We start from the raw sequence: 19,627 nt of genomic DNA, 5'->3' as shown, positions 1-19,627 counted from the left end.
AGTATTGTGACGTTTTTGCTGACTTTCTGTGCATTTTGTCTCTGTTCTTGGATTATTATCCTTTACGGCAGTTTTTGAAGTGTTTTGGTGGGTGTAAAGTTTGAGCGGATAAACACTGCGTCACTGCTGTCAAGCTGACACTTCCAGATCTCTGTTGTGCTCAAGAAGCAGGAGCTCAAAAATTCTATTGGTTTACCAACGAGAGGTTAAGAGTTTGGATTGTGCAGCTTTAAGCCCCTCTCTCACTGACCACGACTACATTCCCGACTGTTTACGACCATCTCCAGCGCTCGCCACGCAGTTGTCGTTGTCTACGGCGGTCATTCGGCAAACAAAATTTCACGATTGAATACGAGTGTTTCAAGACTAATTCAAGACATAACTGGAAGTGACGTTTTTGGCGCCTTGACCATTTCCGTCATAACTATCACGGACAACATGGGATGATCGGGAATAGTCGTGAAAGGTCGTGGTCACCGTTGTCCAAAAAAGGCTTACAGCACAACACGGCTTAATGACGATAAATTCAAACCAAATGCCGATCTTTCGGACCGAATCGAGATAATTGCACGATGACATTACGACGCTAGCAAAGACAATATCACGACTGTGAAGTCGTGGCAGAGTTTCACGACAGTTTTGGACATGTTCAAGACTGTCGTGAAAGTGTGCCGACCATGTAAGACTCAACACGCCGACATGTTAAGATATAGCCAGGGCAATTAAACGACCGCATTAGGAGTCTCAAGTCAAACGGACTTCAGATATAAAACAGTAGGGGAAAGAGTTGTAGCCTGTGGGAGAGCAGCATTAGGAACTATGCAGTAACAAGGAATTTTAACGTGAAAGTCAGTGGAATATATTACGTGGCCCGTAAGCATGCAAATGCAGTGCAGGCGACGCGGCGATCAGTGTCAGGGCTCTCTAGTAGCTCCCAATGTAATAAACTTTCTTCATTATGTTTGTAACCGAAGTTACCAATTTTAGCTAATTAAGGATTTCGGTGTCTCCTTCAATTGGCTCATGCATATACTTTAAACACTTTATTCCTTATGTCTAGTTTCCACTGTAAAAACCTTTGAATCATTACAAATCAAAAAAAAAAATTGCAGAAAATGTTAAAAATGGTGTTAACAGGCGACCGTATCGTTAGCCTACATTCTAGCACTACACGTATGTAAAAGGCAATGATAAAGCCCTAGGTTGAAACGTTGTCATTGCTGCATCGCCTCAGGTGATGACGTGATGTAATGACGTAATGACGACTAATTTAATCTTCTCCACATCAACCAGCCTTTTCCCTATCTCATCGCTTCAGGTGCTGTTTTATGTGTTGTGAGTAAGCAATAATCAATAAAAGTTTTGGGGGGCAAAATTGGGAAAATTCATTAGTGTTACTTGACAAGTGACAATCCATTTATTATGAAAATGTAATTAATTTGTATACTTTCTTAATTGGATTTACTCTCAGTTTTGCCAAACATTTGAAATTCTTACGCCTAAATGATGCATATACATGCAAACAGTTGTTTACATATATTTGTTTGATTCATGCGTGCGTGTATGTGCGATTGTAGAACTAAAAGAACTAAAATGAGTAATGTAAGGTTAGCATTTATGATTAAAATCCCGAATGAAGGTGTAAGATTAACGAATGTGTCTAAATTTACAAATGTGGGTGCAAGTATTTATTTATTTATTTGATGGATGTTTTACGCCGTAGGCCTATTCAGGAATATTTCACTTATTATGATTTCAGCATTATGGTGGGAGGAAACGGGGTAGAACCCGGGGAAAACCACGATCATCCAGAGTGGATGCAAGTAAGGTTAGTAACTATGACAAAAATCACGAATGTCCATGTCCGGTTAGCAACTCCATAAGATTAGGACAAATTTAAACAAAATCCCGAATGTACAAAGTAACATTAACGTATACATTTACAATCCTAAATAAAGTACAGATAAGGCTACCATATACACTTTTAGTCTCGAATGTATGCAAAAAATATAATGCCGATAAAATAACGATTGACAAAAAAAAACAACAAAAAACAACGAGGACAAAAATCACGAATGTAAGTAAACGTGTGTAAGGTCGGAAACTACGACAAAAATCACGAATGTAAGTAAATGTGTGTAAGGTCGGCAACTACGACAAAAATCACGAATGTAAGTAAATGTGTGTAAGGTCGGCAACTACGACAAAAATCACGAATGTAAGTAAATGTGTGTAAGGTCGGCAACTACGACAAAAATCACGAATGTAAGTAAATGTGTGTAAGGTCGGCAACTACGACAAAAATCACGAATGTAAGTAAATGTGTGTAAGGTCGGCAGCTACGACAAAAATCACGAATGTAAGTAAATGTGTGTAAGGTCGGCAGCTACGACAAAAATCACGAATGTAAGTAAATGTGTGTAAGGTCGGCAACTACGACAAAAATCACGAATGTGAGTAAATGTGTGTAAGGTCGGCAACTACGACAAAAATCACGAATGTAAGTAAATGTGTGTAAGGTTGGCAACTATAGCCAAATTTACGAATGTATAGCTGTGAAAATAGCAAATGTATGGATAATAAATGTAAGGTTAGCTAAATCACGACGACACTTGTAAGGTTAGCAAACAGAGCCAAAAACACGAGTATAGGTGTGAACTCTGGTTTTACTCTCTATGTTGCAGTCTTTTACATAATTAAACTCTACAACTAAAAGCACGAATCATGCGTAAGATCAGCATCCATAGATAAAATTACGGATGGTTAGCAATAACAGTTTACCTCAGCAATTATGAACCGTACAACATTAATTAAACTTCTTTGAGACAACGTTGTTAGTGGATAAGAAGATTTTGTTTATAGGTATCCATAAAAGCTTTTTAAGAAATAATTAAAAAAATGTTTATATGTGTAAATTCAAGTTAATGAGACAACGGTGTCTTTTTATCCACGCTCTTCGATGATAGTCGCCATAACCCCACGAACCGCGGGAATGTTTTGCCTGTTTGACGCACGAGGCCAAAGGTGTGAAACTGCACATAGTTTGGAATCTGGTAAGACGTAGTTCCTAATAAGCATTCAGTGTCTGTTAATATTTTATCCAGTCTATTTATTCATGCATGAGCCTATAAAAATCAGTCTGACTGTTCACCGCAATAAATGTATATTGCCTAATCTAGAATGCACTACAAAGTTCGCGCTATATACACGTTTTAGGTGTGAGATGTTTTCTGAAATGTGAACAGATAAACAAGATATCCTACACGCATTTCCTGAAAAGTCCACTCCATGGGGGCGGGGGGGGGGTAAATTTTCCCTTTTTGCAATATTTTTTTAGCTGTTTTAGGTCAGTAAATTCACTGTACTTGATACATTTATCAACATATGTGACAACTGCACCTAACTGTTTGTGCCTGTTATTTTGGTGGCCAACTTGTTTTCACAAATAATTAGGGGTAGGAAATTGATAGGGAATACCCATATCTTAGGATAAGCTGATTTTACGCCTCGGTGTTTTCTATCAGTTGCCGCATTATTTGAATCAAATTTGACAGTGTGGAACATAAATATGTTGTTATACTGATTTAGTTTTAGGATGGCTCTCTCAGGGAGGTCGTCGATGCTCTATTTTTACACATGCTGATGAAGTAGTCTATACTTATGTATATGGCACATTTAACTGAAACCATGTTTTTTGTCCCTGTGTTCAGCGTCGCTTAAAAAACGTCCTGGAGAGGCTGCAGCACGTGGAGATGGCCGCCATTGCGCATGTGATCAAGTTCTTCCACTGAAGGCAATAACTTCTGTAACAGTCCTCGGCTCTCTGACCACCAGTCGAGTACAGAGAGGAAAACACAGCCGTCCAAATCGTTAGAGATAAAGATGCCAGGCTTTGGCAAAGTTCTCTTTCCCCATGTTCTGGGCAAGCACGGTTACCAAGACTGGCTTTACCACCCCGCCTGCCAAATCAGTCGTAATTGACAGCATGTACATGATTAACTCGGCTGTGGGTAAAATGGACATGACACATAGACAAGCAGCCAGGGAGAAGGACGTGACCACGATGTAGAATGTCCAGGGTATTGTCTCTACCAAGGCGTCCGAAATAAAACCTACAGCCAAACGAGACAAGAATAGAGTTACGTGAAACATGACAAATGCACCGTGAAACACAGCGTATGTACCACTTGATTTAGCATGGTTATAATCAATGCCCGTGACAACTGAGAAAGTTAACGCGAAAGACCAAATTATCATTTGGAGCGGCCATTGGAATATAGCCAGTATTTCCTACATTATATTAGCCCTTAGACGGCTAGGTTCTTTGTTAGTAGACTTTGTCACATCTTCGGAATCCGTATCTTTAAGCAGAGGAGTTTCAGATGATTCTGGTTCGGTTTTGATCCTAGAGACACCTGGAAAAAGACAGCCCACGACGGCGATTGTGATGGCGAAGAAAAGCATGAATCTATGAAGATCCTGTCCGGCATCATCCTCTATCTGACCGTGCGCAAACAACTTCCGGTAAACAAACAGTGTTATAACCGGGCTGGCGGCGTAAGACGTCATCACCGTGGAAACAGCCTTGCCCTGATGCTTGCCATTAAAGTGTTTAGTAACCGTCGTGATGACGCTGAGATTGAGAAAGCCGCTCCCTAAACCTGTGTCAAGTAAATGTGGAAAACAGAATTACTGCTGCTGTTATCGCTTTTCTGTAACTTTGGTGATTGTTAACAAAAAAGATGATCATCTACCATATTGTTGGAAATTGTTCTTTAAGAGAAATACGCACGTGACGATGACATTTAACCTATTGATAGAGATAGGGCTGTTTGGAGTGTGCATGACCGGGATTGCTTCCTTGACGGTCACACACAATTCAGTCAGGTACCTGCATTTTATGCGAATCTTTTAAGCCAAAAGCTAAAACTGCAATGAATGGGCTGTCGCGAAAGTTTGAAATGCTGTATAGCACTGGCATAAATGACCATGGCTCGTTCTGGCTGATAGCATTGTCATGCCAGCAAGGTTTACACTGCGCTGTAGGCTTCATAATCACTCTTGCTTTACTGTACATATTCAGAAGTATTCAGAAATAAAATGACATTGCGGCCTATTTCCTTGTTTGGAAGCTAATTCACCCAAGGGCAGACCCGATTCATTTTTTGACACAACATTGTATACCAGCAAAATGCATTGCTATGAACGGTGGTGTGCTTTTACCGAAGCAGGCAGCGGAAAGTTACTGTGCCGTCAGACAATACCAGGGTGATAGGGAAAGAGGTGGAACAGTCAACGTAGCCTATGTTGTTGTTGTTTGGTCATTTATTTCTATCATGCCTATTTTGCTTCAAAATGAACCCTCCCCTCCTTCTCAATAACTTTTAAAAACCTAAAAAAGGTCTGTAAAGAGGTTTTTTTGGTGCTTCTACATCTACTGTGAAATAAATTTATTCTGTGCACCACGTCCTACACCCACATCTAATGTTGATTAGAACTCCTATCAGCGTCAGTAACTAGCGCCTTTCGTGGAATCTGATTGAACCATGAATTATGCATATTTATGAAAGGAAGCTTTGAAGAGGTAATATGGCTCAGTAAATCAAGGTAGATGATGTGCACATCGCTAGTTTGATTAAATCTTGGAGGTATATATGGGTATCCATATAAACAGCCATTATTAAACGAAGTTTGCTTATAGGGGCATGTTCAACGTCTTCATATGTGTCAAGCCTTAAACATAAAAGATGGAGTGATCCCTAACATCACTTACCTATGACAATAAAGCAGATGTAGATCGTCACAGGGCACATGTAACAGATGTCCAGGAAGAACCCCGACGCCCAGAGGAAAAAGAACCTCCCAGAGCTTAGGGTAAGTCACGAGAGGAGGGTAGGCCCGAGCCCCGACATCTGATAGACGACGGCAGGGACAGATCTAAGGATCCTCCCTAACGACACCAAAGGTGTAATTGTCTCCACTGAGAGGAAAATGGAACAAAGCGATTATCAATAACATTTTTTTTTAATTTCATTAAGGTTTTTCACCGTGCTCAACAATAATCCCCCATCTTAACGGTTGAGATAAAGTGTTGAAGAAGCGCAAAGGTTGTGCCACACTATGTCAATTCTGGCCGACATGTCGCAACGTATATTATAAGAAGGAATTATCGACAGCTTCGGTCAGAAAGGTCACAAAACATACACGCCTATGAAACCACTGGGCGTGAGCCGTATTCCAACTGTTTGGATGACCAAACTTCCCCCCCAACCGCCCGTCCCTCCGTCCGACCTTTCATTCGATCATCCGACCATCGGTAGACAAACCGAACAGTACCGACTGTTCAAATGACCGACCTACTATTTTCCTGAGGATCGCTTTGGGTGCCCCGGGATCTCTAATAAGGTTTTCTTGTCTGGATAAACAAATATTCTTGATTATTCAATAAACATAACTCAGAACGTGATCTATAACGGGTGCCATAATATCGTATATCCACTTTTGTCAGCAATACCTACACTGACTCAAGACGGTTCATTCATTAACATTAATCAAACTGTACACAGGCTGCTTTGTTTTAGCACGTGGCTTTGTCGCTTAGAGTGATTCAGTTGTTGCAGTTGTCCAAAGATATGTAAACTGTGCATACATAGGTGTTTTAGAGATTCCTGTGCCCATTTTATCTCTTCATGTTTATTACATTAACTGGATGTTTTTGTCAACAGTTGCAGATAAAGCGAGACAGGGATGCCTATATTTTCATCAAAGCGGAAAATTGTAAATGTACGAACAGAAATTTGAATTTGATGTCGCAACTGATGACTACTTCTCTCTCACATGTTATCAGCTCAATTTACTCTTTATATATTACAAGTTATGACTTTTTAGAGATCCTTTATTTATTGCTGATGATGATTCACATGGTGGGACAGTTGCTGTTAGCACGAGAATGCCTATCAATCAGATGGGGTTTACAGAGTGTGAGTTTTCTACAATCTCTGTAATTTACAGCTGGGTCCGAGTTTTCCGGCGATAAGAATGTACTCTACCAGTTTAAGAATTGTCCGTATACATACTGTATAAGATGACACTATTGCCTAATGTACCATGACCTCAAGAGATAAAAGATGTTACATGTCTCTATACAATGTAGACGAGGGCTTAAATTATTACTGAACAAATTTTCACTTGAAATCAAAAACCTACCTTGCGATTGTGTGTAGTTGTACAGAACTTTGAAGGCATTCACGTAGTAGGTTGGGGGCGGTGATGAATCCCCAGGTGAGGTGACAGAGACAGCACACAGAGAGAACCAGAAGCCGGTTCACATTCACCATAATCACGGTGGCTTAGTGGGACTTCTAAACATGACACATTGGGGCTTTTACTGGGTAATGAAATTTTACTGGCATAGCTAATGACTTGTATGCTTTGAACCTTGAACGAGTACAATCTCTTATCTCAGTTGTCTGCTTTGGGGCTATTTCGTGACTAGATTCTTTTCTCGCCCTAATGAGTTTGTTCACACATCTTGAAATGTGAGCTTCATTCATTTTCTCCAGTTGTAAAATACCATGTTAAATCAGCTAGTCAAGGTCAATGTTTCAGTGTACGCGCACCACCACCAGACTGCTTGCAGATTTTAGATATAACGTTTTATATATGAATGGACACATGGACTTCCCCTGGTTCTGCTCGATCTACATGCATCATAACGCTGACAAGCAAACAAACAAACTTACCGTGTTTATATATTTCTGTGGGAGGATAAAAATGTATTGCAGCATGTATCTTGTGTAATTGGCGTTAGGAATTGAGTGTACTTCCATGCTCATGCAGAACTTTTGATTCATTAGGTAATTTAATTTCAACATGCCACATTCTACATGACTTAGAATGGGCAGTTACCAGTTTGATACAGCAGAATACTGAGGGATTATAGAGTGTCTACACGTAAATGTACACACCAAGAAGCACCAGGTATTGAGGTCATCGCAGGGTCTGCTCCCTTGGCGAATTGAGGAACATTAACTGTTTTAAACCACCTAATGCCTTATCTACGTTGTTAGCCCACGCATAAATTTATAGGAAAATGGGATCTGAATATCTAAAACCTGTAGGAACTCCATAGGGCCTAAAGTGTATAGTGTGGTAGATCCTAAAGTATAACCAGACCTTGTCGTCACGCCATTATAACTTTTCCTCAGGAAACTGAAGTTTTGCAGAGATCAAGGCGACATGCTTTATTATTTGCGTGCATGTTGTTTTGTATATGAATACAGGGAACTGAGGGCGGAGATAAAGAATAAAACAAGAAAGGCAGGTTTCTTAGCCTCCACACGTCAATTAACTAAAACTGTCGACCACACTATAGCCACGTCTGTGTGCATTGCTGTGTCATTTTACCCTAAATTCGCACACAGTGAGACGGTGCAGGCAAATTCATCTCAGATACACAGGTTAGGTCGATTTATCTTAAATACGCACAGTTAGATGGTCCAAACCGATTCAGTCCAAACTGTCATAGTGAGACGGTACAGGCCAGTTCATCTTAAACACATACACAGTGAGATGGTACACAAAATGAGATGGAACAGACCTATTCATCCTAAATACACAAACAGTGAAAGGGCGTAAATGCCAGTTCATCTTAAAAATTCACTCCGGTTTAATCCACTCATAAAACTTAACTTGATTGTATAGGTGACAAATCTGGCGTTAAACAACAATCAAATAAATCTTGTCATAAAAAATTCTAATATGTACCTCAGGTTGATAAAGTATTAATAAAGTCAGCCCCAAAATTCGCTGTGGGCGATTCCATTTTGCCAAAGAACTTTTCCTGACGTCTTCTGTGTTAGGAGGAGAATTGCCGTCGGAAATCGCCGAAGTGCAGCTGGTACATTTCCGGTAGAACTCTTCTTCCCAGAAGGTAGCGAACAGAACAGTTCGTTTTCCGCTTGACGATCAGGAAACCAGAATGTGGAACGTAGGTTCCGGGTTTACATGAACATGCCGGCAGTTTTAACGACTCTCATTTGCCTGAGGGCAACACACCCCCAGACATAAATTACATGGTGTTAAAGATATGGAGAACGTGATGGATTCAGCGATTTTTGCCAGATTTGCCGTTTTCAGGCTTTACGTGCATGGCGTGGAAAAATCGCAAAATTATGAAGCAGGCAACACCACATAGAAAAAATGTGCTCTCTTCAGCCTATAGTGTAATTTTTAAAAATTTTTTTCTTTTTGAATCAACAACCATTGATAAGTTAAGCAATAGCCATGGAAACATCAGAATTTTACACTGACTCGTTTACACTGTGTTTAAGCATGGATTGGAGATGATAATAATCAACCAGTTATGTATACACAGCACTGAAGTTGCCGTGATTTGTATACATCATGCAGAACCGCGAAGGAGACCGGTGATGCTGCGGATACTAATGTCGACCAGGAGTGGATGAACAAGTGAAGTCTCATCTTATTTCAACAGCCACAACCTATCGACATAATCGGTAGTTTAATGTTTTATCCATAGCAGATAGAGGATATAAACAATGAATTCAAGTTATACCCAATTCCCCGGATTATATATATCACAGATCATATCCACAGCCGCTATATTTGTTTATTTACCTGCCTGTTTTAATGCTCTGTAATATTTCACTTTCACGACAGTTGAAAACAATATGGTGAGAGTAAACCAGAGTTACAAGAGTGTGCAAATAAAGCAGCCTTAATCATGGACAGTGTTCTACAGTCAGTTGCTCAGTTGGGTGAAGAATTGAAAATGACCGTCTGACCCTGGTAATGCGCCTGATCATCCTCTGAAACCCACAGCCTTTCTGGTCGCATGCATACATCGTCTGAAACCCACATCCTTTCTGGTCGCATGCATACATCGTCTGAAACCCACAGCCTTTCTGGTCGCATGCATACATCGTCTGAAAACCACGGCCTTTCTGATCGCATGCATACATCGTCTGAAAACCACGGCCTTTCTGATCTCATGCATTCATCCTCTGAAACCCACAGCCTGTCTGGTCGCATGCATTCATCCTCTGAAACCCACAGCCTTTCTAGTCGCATGCATACATCGTCTGAAAACCACGGCCTTTCTGGTCGCATGCATACATCGTCTGAAAACCACGGCCTTTCTGATCTCATGCATTCATCCTCTGAAACCCACAGCCTTTCTGGTCGCATGCATACATCGTCTGAAAACCACGGCCTTTCTGGTCGCATGCATACATCCTCTCAGGCCGACAACTTTTCTAGTTGCATACATACATCCTCTAAAACCCACAGCCTTTGTGGCCGCATGCATACATCCTCTAAACCGACAGCCTTTCTGGTCGCATGCATACCTCCTCTAAATCCTCTTATTTTCTTATCGCATGGATACATCCTCTAAAACCCACAGCCTTTCCGGCCGCATGCATACATCCTCTAAGGCCAAGTCGCGCGCTGTGCTGCGGTGTGGTCGAAACCGACATCTTGATTCCCACAATGAGAAGAATATCCATCGCCTGTTGAGCGAATGTGGTAAATTATTCAAGACGGACTGACCAATTCGAAGTCTAGACTTTTCTCCAAACTGTGATAACTCCATGTAGTGTACATCGGAAGATATGTGTTACTCGGTAGAATGCATTCTCCGGTTGAGGATTGGTACATGCATATGGTTAATGTCAGCCATTCTGTTTGTCATTAAATAATGTTTATTGATTTATCGATTCATTGAATGATTTATTTGATTAGAGTTTTGCGCCGTTATCAATAATATTTCACTTATACCACGGTAGCCATCATTGAAGTGAAAGGAAACCCGACAGAGTTCGGAGAAACCTTGGATCATCCGCAGGTTGATGCAAGACCTTCCGTTAGGTATTGCATATATTTGGACAGGCAAACTATACATTATGTCAGTGTTTATATCCTATGTCAGTGAAAGCATAGATACTCCGAAAAAACTGAGAAGTCGCACATTTGACGTTTCAATATTTCTACAAAATTTTATTTCTCATCTTCAGGACAGTACCTATTTGTAATCTTCAAGCCAAATAAAATTTTGTCGAAATACTGGGGAGAGGAAACCTACATAGCTCCTAGGTCATTGTGCTGCGTTTGACGTTGGCCATCGAGGCCACATAAATAATGTTACTATGTAGGTAGTAGTATTAGTTGGTATAAATGTTCTTGACATATGCACGATTGTAAAATACTATCATTAGGTAGGTATTAAGATGTACATTGTGATGATAAACCCAGCTTGTTTTTTGTCCTTTACATATGTAGAGCTGCTAACTAAGGTATGCTATTGTCATAAGGTTTATACTAATGAGGTGATTCAGGCCTCATGTGGTTTCGCTTCTTTGTATGTTTTATATGAATGAAGAGTCGAATGAACAAAAGGGCGAAACAAAAGTACAAAATGCAAAAGTACTTTTCTTTCGTCTTGTCGTACTGTTCCCTCGCACCTTTCGTTGTTTCGCGCTTCGACTTTTGTTACTACTTATTACTTTTGATCTTAACTGTAAAGCATCTATATGCATATGTTATTTTCATTGCCATGAATACATCTGTACATAATGGTGTCCTGTGAATATCCTGTTATTTGTCAGAAGTACCCACAATGTGGATAGAATTTATCAAATCTTCAGCACGCAGACTAGCCCCCATTGTGTTCTGTATATTCTCTCCCGTATTATGGCGCAGGAGATATTAAGGAAAGGAGATGAGAGGACAGAATGCCGCTGTATTAAGATACTTCACTGATTTACCTGCTGGCGTTTTGATAGATTGTGCCTATATTGTAGATATTTCTGACAAACCACTGATACAGAGTCTTGTACCTAGTTTTCGTAATCGTAAAGGCAGCTCAAATTAGACAAAATGGTGAGTAACCCTAAATGCCAGGGCCTACGACAGGGCCGTAGGTAACGGTAGTGTCCAGCGCGAAGTCTTTGTAATAGTTTCTGTGACTGCACTATACAAGCTCATACTGACCAGTTTACGCATATTTCACGTTGACAGCAGTTGTCGACGACAAAGGCTAATTAGGCTAATTAGAGTGATTAGAAAAAGTCGCTATTAGAGATGAAGAAATTTCGACAGTACCAAGATTTCCATAGGGTTAAAGCAGTTATATTTGAAGGAGTTGTGAGAACTAAACAATAATAGTACCGTTGAACAAGTGTCAGAGTGAGACTGCAGCACGTAGAGATGACCATTGCGCACGTGACCGTGTTGATCTTACGAAGACAATAACTTCCATAACAGTCCCCACCACTCTGACCATCAGCAGCCGAGTACAGAGAGGAGAACATGGCGATCACCATTTGGAAAGGCCATTGGAATATAGCTCGTATTTCCTGTACCACTTTCGCCCATAAACCGGAAGCTTCGCCAAAGTTGGCCACTTCCATAGAATCCTTATTTTTGACCAGAAAATTTTCTGATGATGCGGGCTCGGCGTTGAACCTGGATACGGTTAGAAAAAGACAGCCTACGACAGCGGTTGTGATGGCGAAATAGAGCATGAATCCGTGAAGATCCTGTTTGGCGTCATTTTCTATCTGGCCGTGTGCAAACCACTTCCGGTAAACAAACAGCGTTATGATCGGGCTAAGGGCATAACACGTCAAACCTGTAGAAATGGCCTTGATGCTTGCGGGTAACATTCTTGGTAGCAGTCACGATGATGCTGAGATTGAGAAAGGCACTTCCAAAACCCGAGGAGAATAAATGTCATACACAAGGAGTATTACCATTATTGTTGCTTCTGAAATTTACAAAATGTCGTTCTTAGTACATTAATTACACAGAAGGATAATTATTTACCCAGCTGTTCATTAAAAAAATAATTAGGGGCATCGTTTTCTCCACGTACTGACATATCACAAACTAGGAAACTATTTTCTGTTTTTTTAGAGGGAATGGTTATAAGATATAATAGCTACAGTCATCCCTAACATCACTTATCTATTATAAAGAAGCAGGAGTAAATTCATGACATGATGTACATGTAACAGATGTCTAGGCAGAAATCCGACCCCCAGAGAAAGAAGAATCCCCCAAGAGATTAGGGTAAGTCCCGAGAGGATTGTGGGCCCGAGCCCCACGTCTGATAGACTACAGCAGGGATTGCACTAAAAACACTCCCAAACGACAGCACATGTAGAATTGTCTCCACTGATGGCAAATTGGAAAAATGATGATTTAGGTTACCAATCCATTATTTATATACTTAGATTTTCATGGTCATGGTGATGAATCAAAGTTGTGGCCGATCAAGACTGCGATCAAGCAAAATTGTCCACCGAAACCCGAAAGTCTCATTGGAAACCACAGGTATCCGCCTAACCTGTATCTGACAAACCACTTGAGGTAAGTTTCGTCTGAAACGAGGGGCGGAAGTAAACCAACAACTTTTATTTTTCAAGGAGATGCTCTCAACCGCATGGATTGTACCTCATTGCCCGAGATTCCGTAAAATGAGAAAAAAAAGTTCAATAAAGAGAAAAAGAAATCTTTAAGGATGACTCACGTTCCTGAGGGTAAAAAAAAACGACTGTTTGACTAGAGAATTAATTATTAGACAGAAAGATCATTGATTATGACTCTGACTATGAGGAAAATGTAACATGTCCACACCACGTCTTATGTTGTGACTTCACAATCCGAATAAAAGAGTATACGTAATAAAGCTATCGTCCTGAGACGTGACATCTACACTCATCGAGTGCATAAGAGAGTGTATTAGCACCGCAGCCATCCAGAGATCAAGCGAAGGTGGATATGTTATCCGCAGCCATCTAGAGATCAAAAGAAAGATGGATACATTATCCGCAGCCATCTAGAGATCAAGCGAAGGTGGATATATGTTATCCGCAGCCATCTAGAGATCAAACGAAGGTGGATATATGTTATCCGCAGCCATCTAGAGATCAAGCGAAGGTGGATATATGTTATCCGTAGCCATCTAGAGATCAAGCGAAGGTGGATATATAATCCACAGCCATCTAGAGATCAAGCGAAGGTGGATATATAATCCACAGCCATCTAGAGATCAAGCGAAGGTGGATATATGTTATCTGCAGCCATCTAGAGATCAAGCGAAGGTGGATATATGTTATCCGTAGCCATCTAGAGATCAAGAGAGGGTGGATATATATTATCCGCAGCCATCTAGAGATCAAGCGAAGGTGAATGTATTATCTGCAGCCATCTAGAGATCAAGCGATGGTGGATATATATTATCCGCAGCCATCTAGAGATCAAGCGAAGGTGGATATATGTTATCTGCAGCCATCTAGAGATCAAACGAAGGTGGATATATATTATCTGCAGCCATCTAGAGATCAAACAAGGGTCTGCACATGCCGTGTACAACGGTCACGTGGGTACAGATATGTTCCCGAATCCTGCAGACGACGTCAAATGTGTCTGCTGAGTAGGCTATCTCGCTTTTCTGGATTGTGATTACAATGGTCACATCACTGAAGCGATTCGTGTTTACATCGGTCATCTGCACTGAACTGAGGATGTTTGAAGGATAAATTCGTTACATGGTTATTCAGTGATAGGATACGCAAATATATGGTGTTAATAATTATTGACACCATATGTTAGCGTATCTTATCACTAAGCAACCATGTAACTAATGTCGTGATAGTTTTTGTATAAAAGTGGTCTTCTGAATTTCGAGAACAACCATGTCATAGCTTGTTCACAATCGTTTCTCCTTTTGTTTGCAGATCAGGTAGGGGTAGTAATATCGTTTACACGGATTTTTCCACATATGAGATTGATATAAACCGATATAAACGTATCTCGAATACCCTTTGGCTGCCGTAGTTAATTGTAATATTTAGTGAAGCGTAAATTGCTTCGAACTGTAAATATTACAAATTATCATATATATGTGCTATAGCCTATGTCTGGGATACAATATTAAATCCCAGCCTATGTATAACAGTGTAAATCCAGTGAACTCCATGTATATTACCTGGAGACATAATTCACGCCAAAATATTTAGAGGTTATGATATGAACACTTTCATATCATGCCCCATATCAGAACGAGACAAACGTATCAGCAAGAGTACCGACGGACCGAGGGCTGATGTGGGCCATAATAGTTAAAATATGATAAAAGATATAATTGAGAGTAAAACCAGAGTAGCGACGACAGTGTAATAATTGGCAAATGGTCACACGTACGTGTAATTGGTAAAATACGACCTATTCACCCCATTAACAGTTTTATTCTAACTGTTCATGTAAATACTTAAATAGTATCAATTACACGCCACCAATACCATGCATGGCGTAATTACAGTTAGGAAAGTGAAAATGGAGTGATGTTAATGGCAGTTACACGTCACTGGTCCAGAATTACTCACAATGCTGTGTTTTATTCACATTTAAGATACAAAAACACATTAAACAATGCAGAGGGACCAGACCAAGAATGCAAAAACACGCTCTATTCTTGATTCAGTCGGCCACAGACTCAGTATTACAGGGACTCGTCACAAAAGAAAACTTAGACAACCGAACGTCAGCGTAAACTAGGTGCAAATTGCCCAAGCAAGCGCTTAGCAAGTTAGCAGTTTGCACAGCAGTCAACGAATCCAAGGAGACGTTAATATGGCTGCCGTCCATGTCAACAAACTGGAGCGCCACTATTGCTTCTTTTATGGTATACTGAGCCACCGCAAAGGTAATATTTCCGGATTTCAGATTCATTCTAAGGTAAAATGGGACCCATGTGTGGATATAGCCTGGATACAAATACGGACAGACGGAGAAAATCACCTATGGCGGAGGGCGAATATAAAGGGTTTGTACTATGATGCATTATCTGTAAAAGGGCCATGTAGGTTCCCCAAATCTAACGACATTTAACTCCAATGAGAAACCCAAACCAAAGTTGGTGACCAAATTTCATTTTCTTTTAGGAGAATCAAATTCATTTGGATATGCACATGCAATTTTAATTATTTTTTTTTTATTTTCCAGGGACTAATCATATAGCTGACTTGCACACATCTATACATCTACATCCAAATACACTTCATGTGTATGTATGCTATCGGTCTAGTGTTCATTACTTCACTTCTAAAAGAAAACTCACGTACATCATTTATTGGAAAATGACAGAGAACCAGTTAAAATTTCCTAGAGACAGGTCTTTAAATCAAAACAAGATTACATGAAAAAACTACCCTGTATTACTAAATAAATTATTTATCAAATTGCATCATTTCCTAATAAGTGACTTCGTTATGATTTGTAATAAAGGGACGATGTCGACTCAAGTTCAGTAACGCTTTATAAGGGCCAAAGCGAGGCTACAGCACGTGGAGACCGCCGCCATTGTGCATGTGATCAAATTGACCCATTGAAAACAATGACTTCCATAACAGTCCTGCCCTTCCGTCTGACCACTAGCCGAGTGGAGGGATGAAAACACAACGGCCCAAACAGACAGGGTAATAGATGTCACGCTGTAAGCTATTCCCCAATATTTGGCGAAGTTCTCTTTCCCCATATTTTGGGCCAGTACAGTGACGATGGTTGGTCGAACCACACCTCCTGCCAATCCAGCTGTGATTGACAGCATATATATTGTAACCTCGGCTGTTGGTAGAATGGAGGCAAGACAGAGACAGACAGCCAAAAGGAAAGACGATAAAGCGTTGTATAAAGTGCGTGGGATAGTCCCTGCCAAGGCGTCAGAAACGAAACCTACAGCCAGACGAGATAGGAACAAAGTCACGTGAAACACCACAAATACACTGTCAAATATAAAGTATACGCCACTTGATTTAGCGTAAAGTGCCAGATTATAGTCAATGCCCGAGTACACAGAATAAGTGAGCGCAAAAGACCAGATTATCATCTGGAGCGGCCACTGGAATATAGTCTGTATTTCTTGTACCACTTTATCCCTAAGACTCGTACGTTTTCTGTCCCTAGGCTTCGTCGTGTCCTCAGAGTCACAGTCGTTGAGCAGAGGAGTTTCCGGTGGTTCCGGCCTATTTATGAGCCTGGAGACTCCAAGAAACAATGCAGCCATCATGGCGACTGAGACGGCAGAGTAGAGCATGAATCCATGAAGATCTTGTCCGGCGTCATTTTCTATTTCACCATGCGCAAACCACTTCCTATAAACGAACAGTGTCATCAGCGGACTAACGGCGTATGACGTCATCACCGTGGAAACGGCCTTTCCCTGGTGTTTGCCAGGAAAGTTAATTGTGATGGCCGTGAGGACACTGAGGTTGAGGAAGGCGCTACCAAGACCTGTGGCGAGTAAACCGAGAAAACAAGAATTTTTTATGTAAGAGAGCTGATTGGCCATTTAACTGACAATATACACATACTGCATGCCAACAGTTTTACCCAATAAATACAGTCCCTTTTAGTTTGCAGAAGCTCGCGTATATTCTGCTACGTGCCATTTCATCACAATAGCTCTCTGTAGATCTGTAGATCTGTAGCTCTGTGATCGATTGGCGATGTTTACAGGCCCGCTTCTACATTTATCACTTTGATTCATTATTAACTTGTAACTTCTTCAAATGAGCAACACAGGTTTTCATAAACTGTCGTGACCTTATTCTTACATGGGTGTAAGTTTGCTCTCCTCAGACGGAAACACCGTGAAAGTGACAATTAGCACAAAACTATTGAGGACATCACAGGCGACAAGGTCGATTCCCAAACCAGTGAATGTAACTGTACAGATTTCTAATTTTGAGGCTCACAAAACTTCGTAAGTCATAATTCTCTTAAAGCGTTGACTAGGTTGTAGTGACATAAGGCGCCGTCGTTTGCGACAAAAGTTACGAAAAGCTGATATAAGAAATTTTGTGGAAAGCCGAAAGATAAGTTGGCAACAATGAAATTGATCTCCGATGTGAGATATGTCTTTGGCATACAACGATAGTATATATATGTTTTTATAACTATATTGCATTTATATTTTGATTTGTCTTTAATCATAAAATAAACATATTAAAGAATTTATTTTACACGTTCGCTTATAATTGCTTGTTTTGTTCCTAAGTTACATTGTATGTGTGTGAAGACACTCTAATTGTGGCGGGTTACATGTATTGGCTCGGACAGTGTGGAGCGGTGTTTATATGCCAGATACGAACTGTCACAAGTGTTTGTTATTATTTACCAGATACGAACTGCCACAGGTGTTTATCATCATCACAGATTTAAATTTTCTCTACACTTGTGATGATCACAGATGTCAACTAATGCTTGTATTCCCGCAGATCTTGACTGCAACATGAAGAGTAAAACGAGATTACTGGTGACCTGGTAATAGCTGGAAAATCTCAAATCCGGCCTTTAGTTAATTTGCACCATGCTTTGATCTACCTGTAAGTAATAGCCAGCGCCCTTAGGTAAATGCAGTGATATTAATCGCATTTTATTTGACGACATCCATTCTAGAATTTCTCATAATGCTGTTTTATCAACAGATTCAATAAACGTTTACATGAAAACAATGCAAAATGACGAGCTAAACCCCATGGCGCCTGCACCAGCAGAATCCCGGTTTATGCAGGTGAACAAATCCTTTCCGACTACACCGGCTGCTGTGAAACTTCACAAAAGAGTCTGCTGTTTACGTGATTGAACCTCGATGACTTCATCTCACATAAAACATAACTTCTTAGGCCATGGATTGCTTTGGTTTTATTGCTATACGTCGAACATTCCGTGTGTGGTATACATGCGCCCAAGGCACCAAGGTACAAACACACAACATAAAACCCACAAGTGTAACCTACCTAAAAAGAGGAAACATGTATAGACGAGGATCGGGTAAGTATAGCAGATTTCCAGGAAGAAGCCCGACCCCCAGAGGCAGAGGTATCCCCCAGAGCTTAGGGTAAGTCCCGACAGAAGAGTGAGCCCGAACCCCCATGTCTGATAGACGACAGCAGGAATAGGACTAAGGACCTTTCCGAACGACAGCATGGGCAGAATTAGCTCGACTACAAGGACACAAGAGTAAACATGATTATTGATATCACTGATACGAAGAAAGACGTTATTTATTTATCTATCTATTTATCTTTTTATTTAATAATCGTTCAACGTTAAAACGTTTTGAGTCTGTTTGATGGCCGTGAGTTTTATGTGTGTAGGAACCGGAGCGCAAGCAATAAACTACCGACCTTTGCTAAGTTAGTGTCGAACTTTTCCACAAATATGTTAACTATTTTGGTGGAAGACAGTGTTGTCTTCATTGAACGTTATCGTCGTCATATGACTGAAAAATTGTTGAGTACGACGTTAAACCCCAAGCACTCACTCACTCATTGAACGTTAGAATGCGTTAACTGCCTCACGAGCGTCGTCGATCGCTTATTGTTAGCAAGATTTACCAAGCAGTGAGAACGGGGAACATTATTGTGAATAAGAGACCTTCACTACTTTCTGGGATAATATGGAAAAACCCACCTTGTGATTGAGTGTAATTGTACTGAACTTTGAAGGCATTTACGTAGTAGGTTGGGGTGGTGATGGATCCCCAGATGAGGTGACAGAGACAGCACACAGAGAGAACCAGAAGCCGGCTCACATTCAT

At 40.6% G+C, this 19,627-nt stretch overlaps 1 protein-coding gene across 1 annotated transcript; it reads right to left on the bottom strand.

The window, feature by feature from the left end:
• Positions 1-3,870: 3,870 nt before the first annotated feature.
• LOC135465417 (uncharacterized) lies at positions 3,871-19,627 on the bottom strand. The gene is made up of 4 exons (XM_064742660.1): positions 19,501-19,627; positions 18,825-19,031; positions 16,975-17,316; positions 3,871-4,112 (listed from the first exon to the last, which is right to left on the bottom strand). Exons 1-4 carry the CDS (start codon positions 19,625-19,627, stop codon positions 3,871-3,873), a joined length of 918 nt encoding a protein of 305 aa, XP_064598730.1.

This window comes from Liolophura sinensis, chromosome 1 (genome assembly GCF_032854445.1).
Source record: "Liolophura sinensis isolate JHLJ2023 chromosome 1, CUHK_Ljap_v2, whole genome shotgun sequence".
NCBI lineage: Eukaryota > Metazoa > Mollusca > Polyplacophora > Chitonida > Chitonidae > Liolophura > Liolophura sinensis.
Note: the sequence above shows the minus strand (reverse complement) of the source record. Positions and strands in the feature narration are given on the sequence as shown.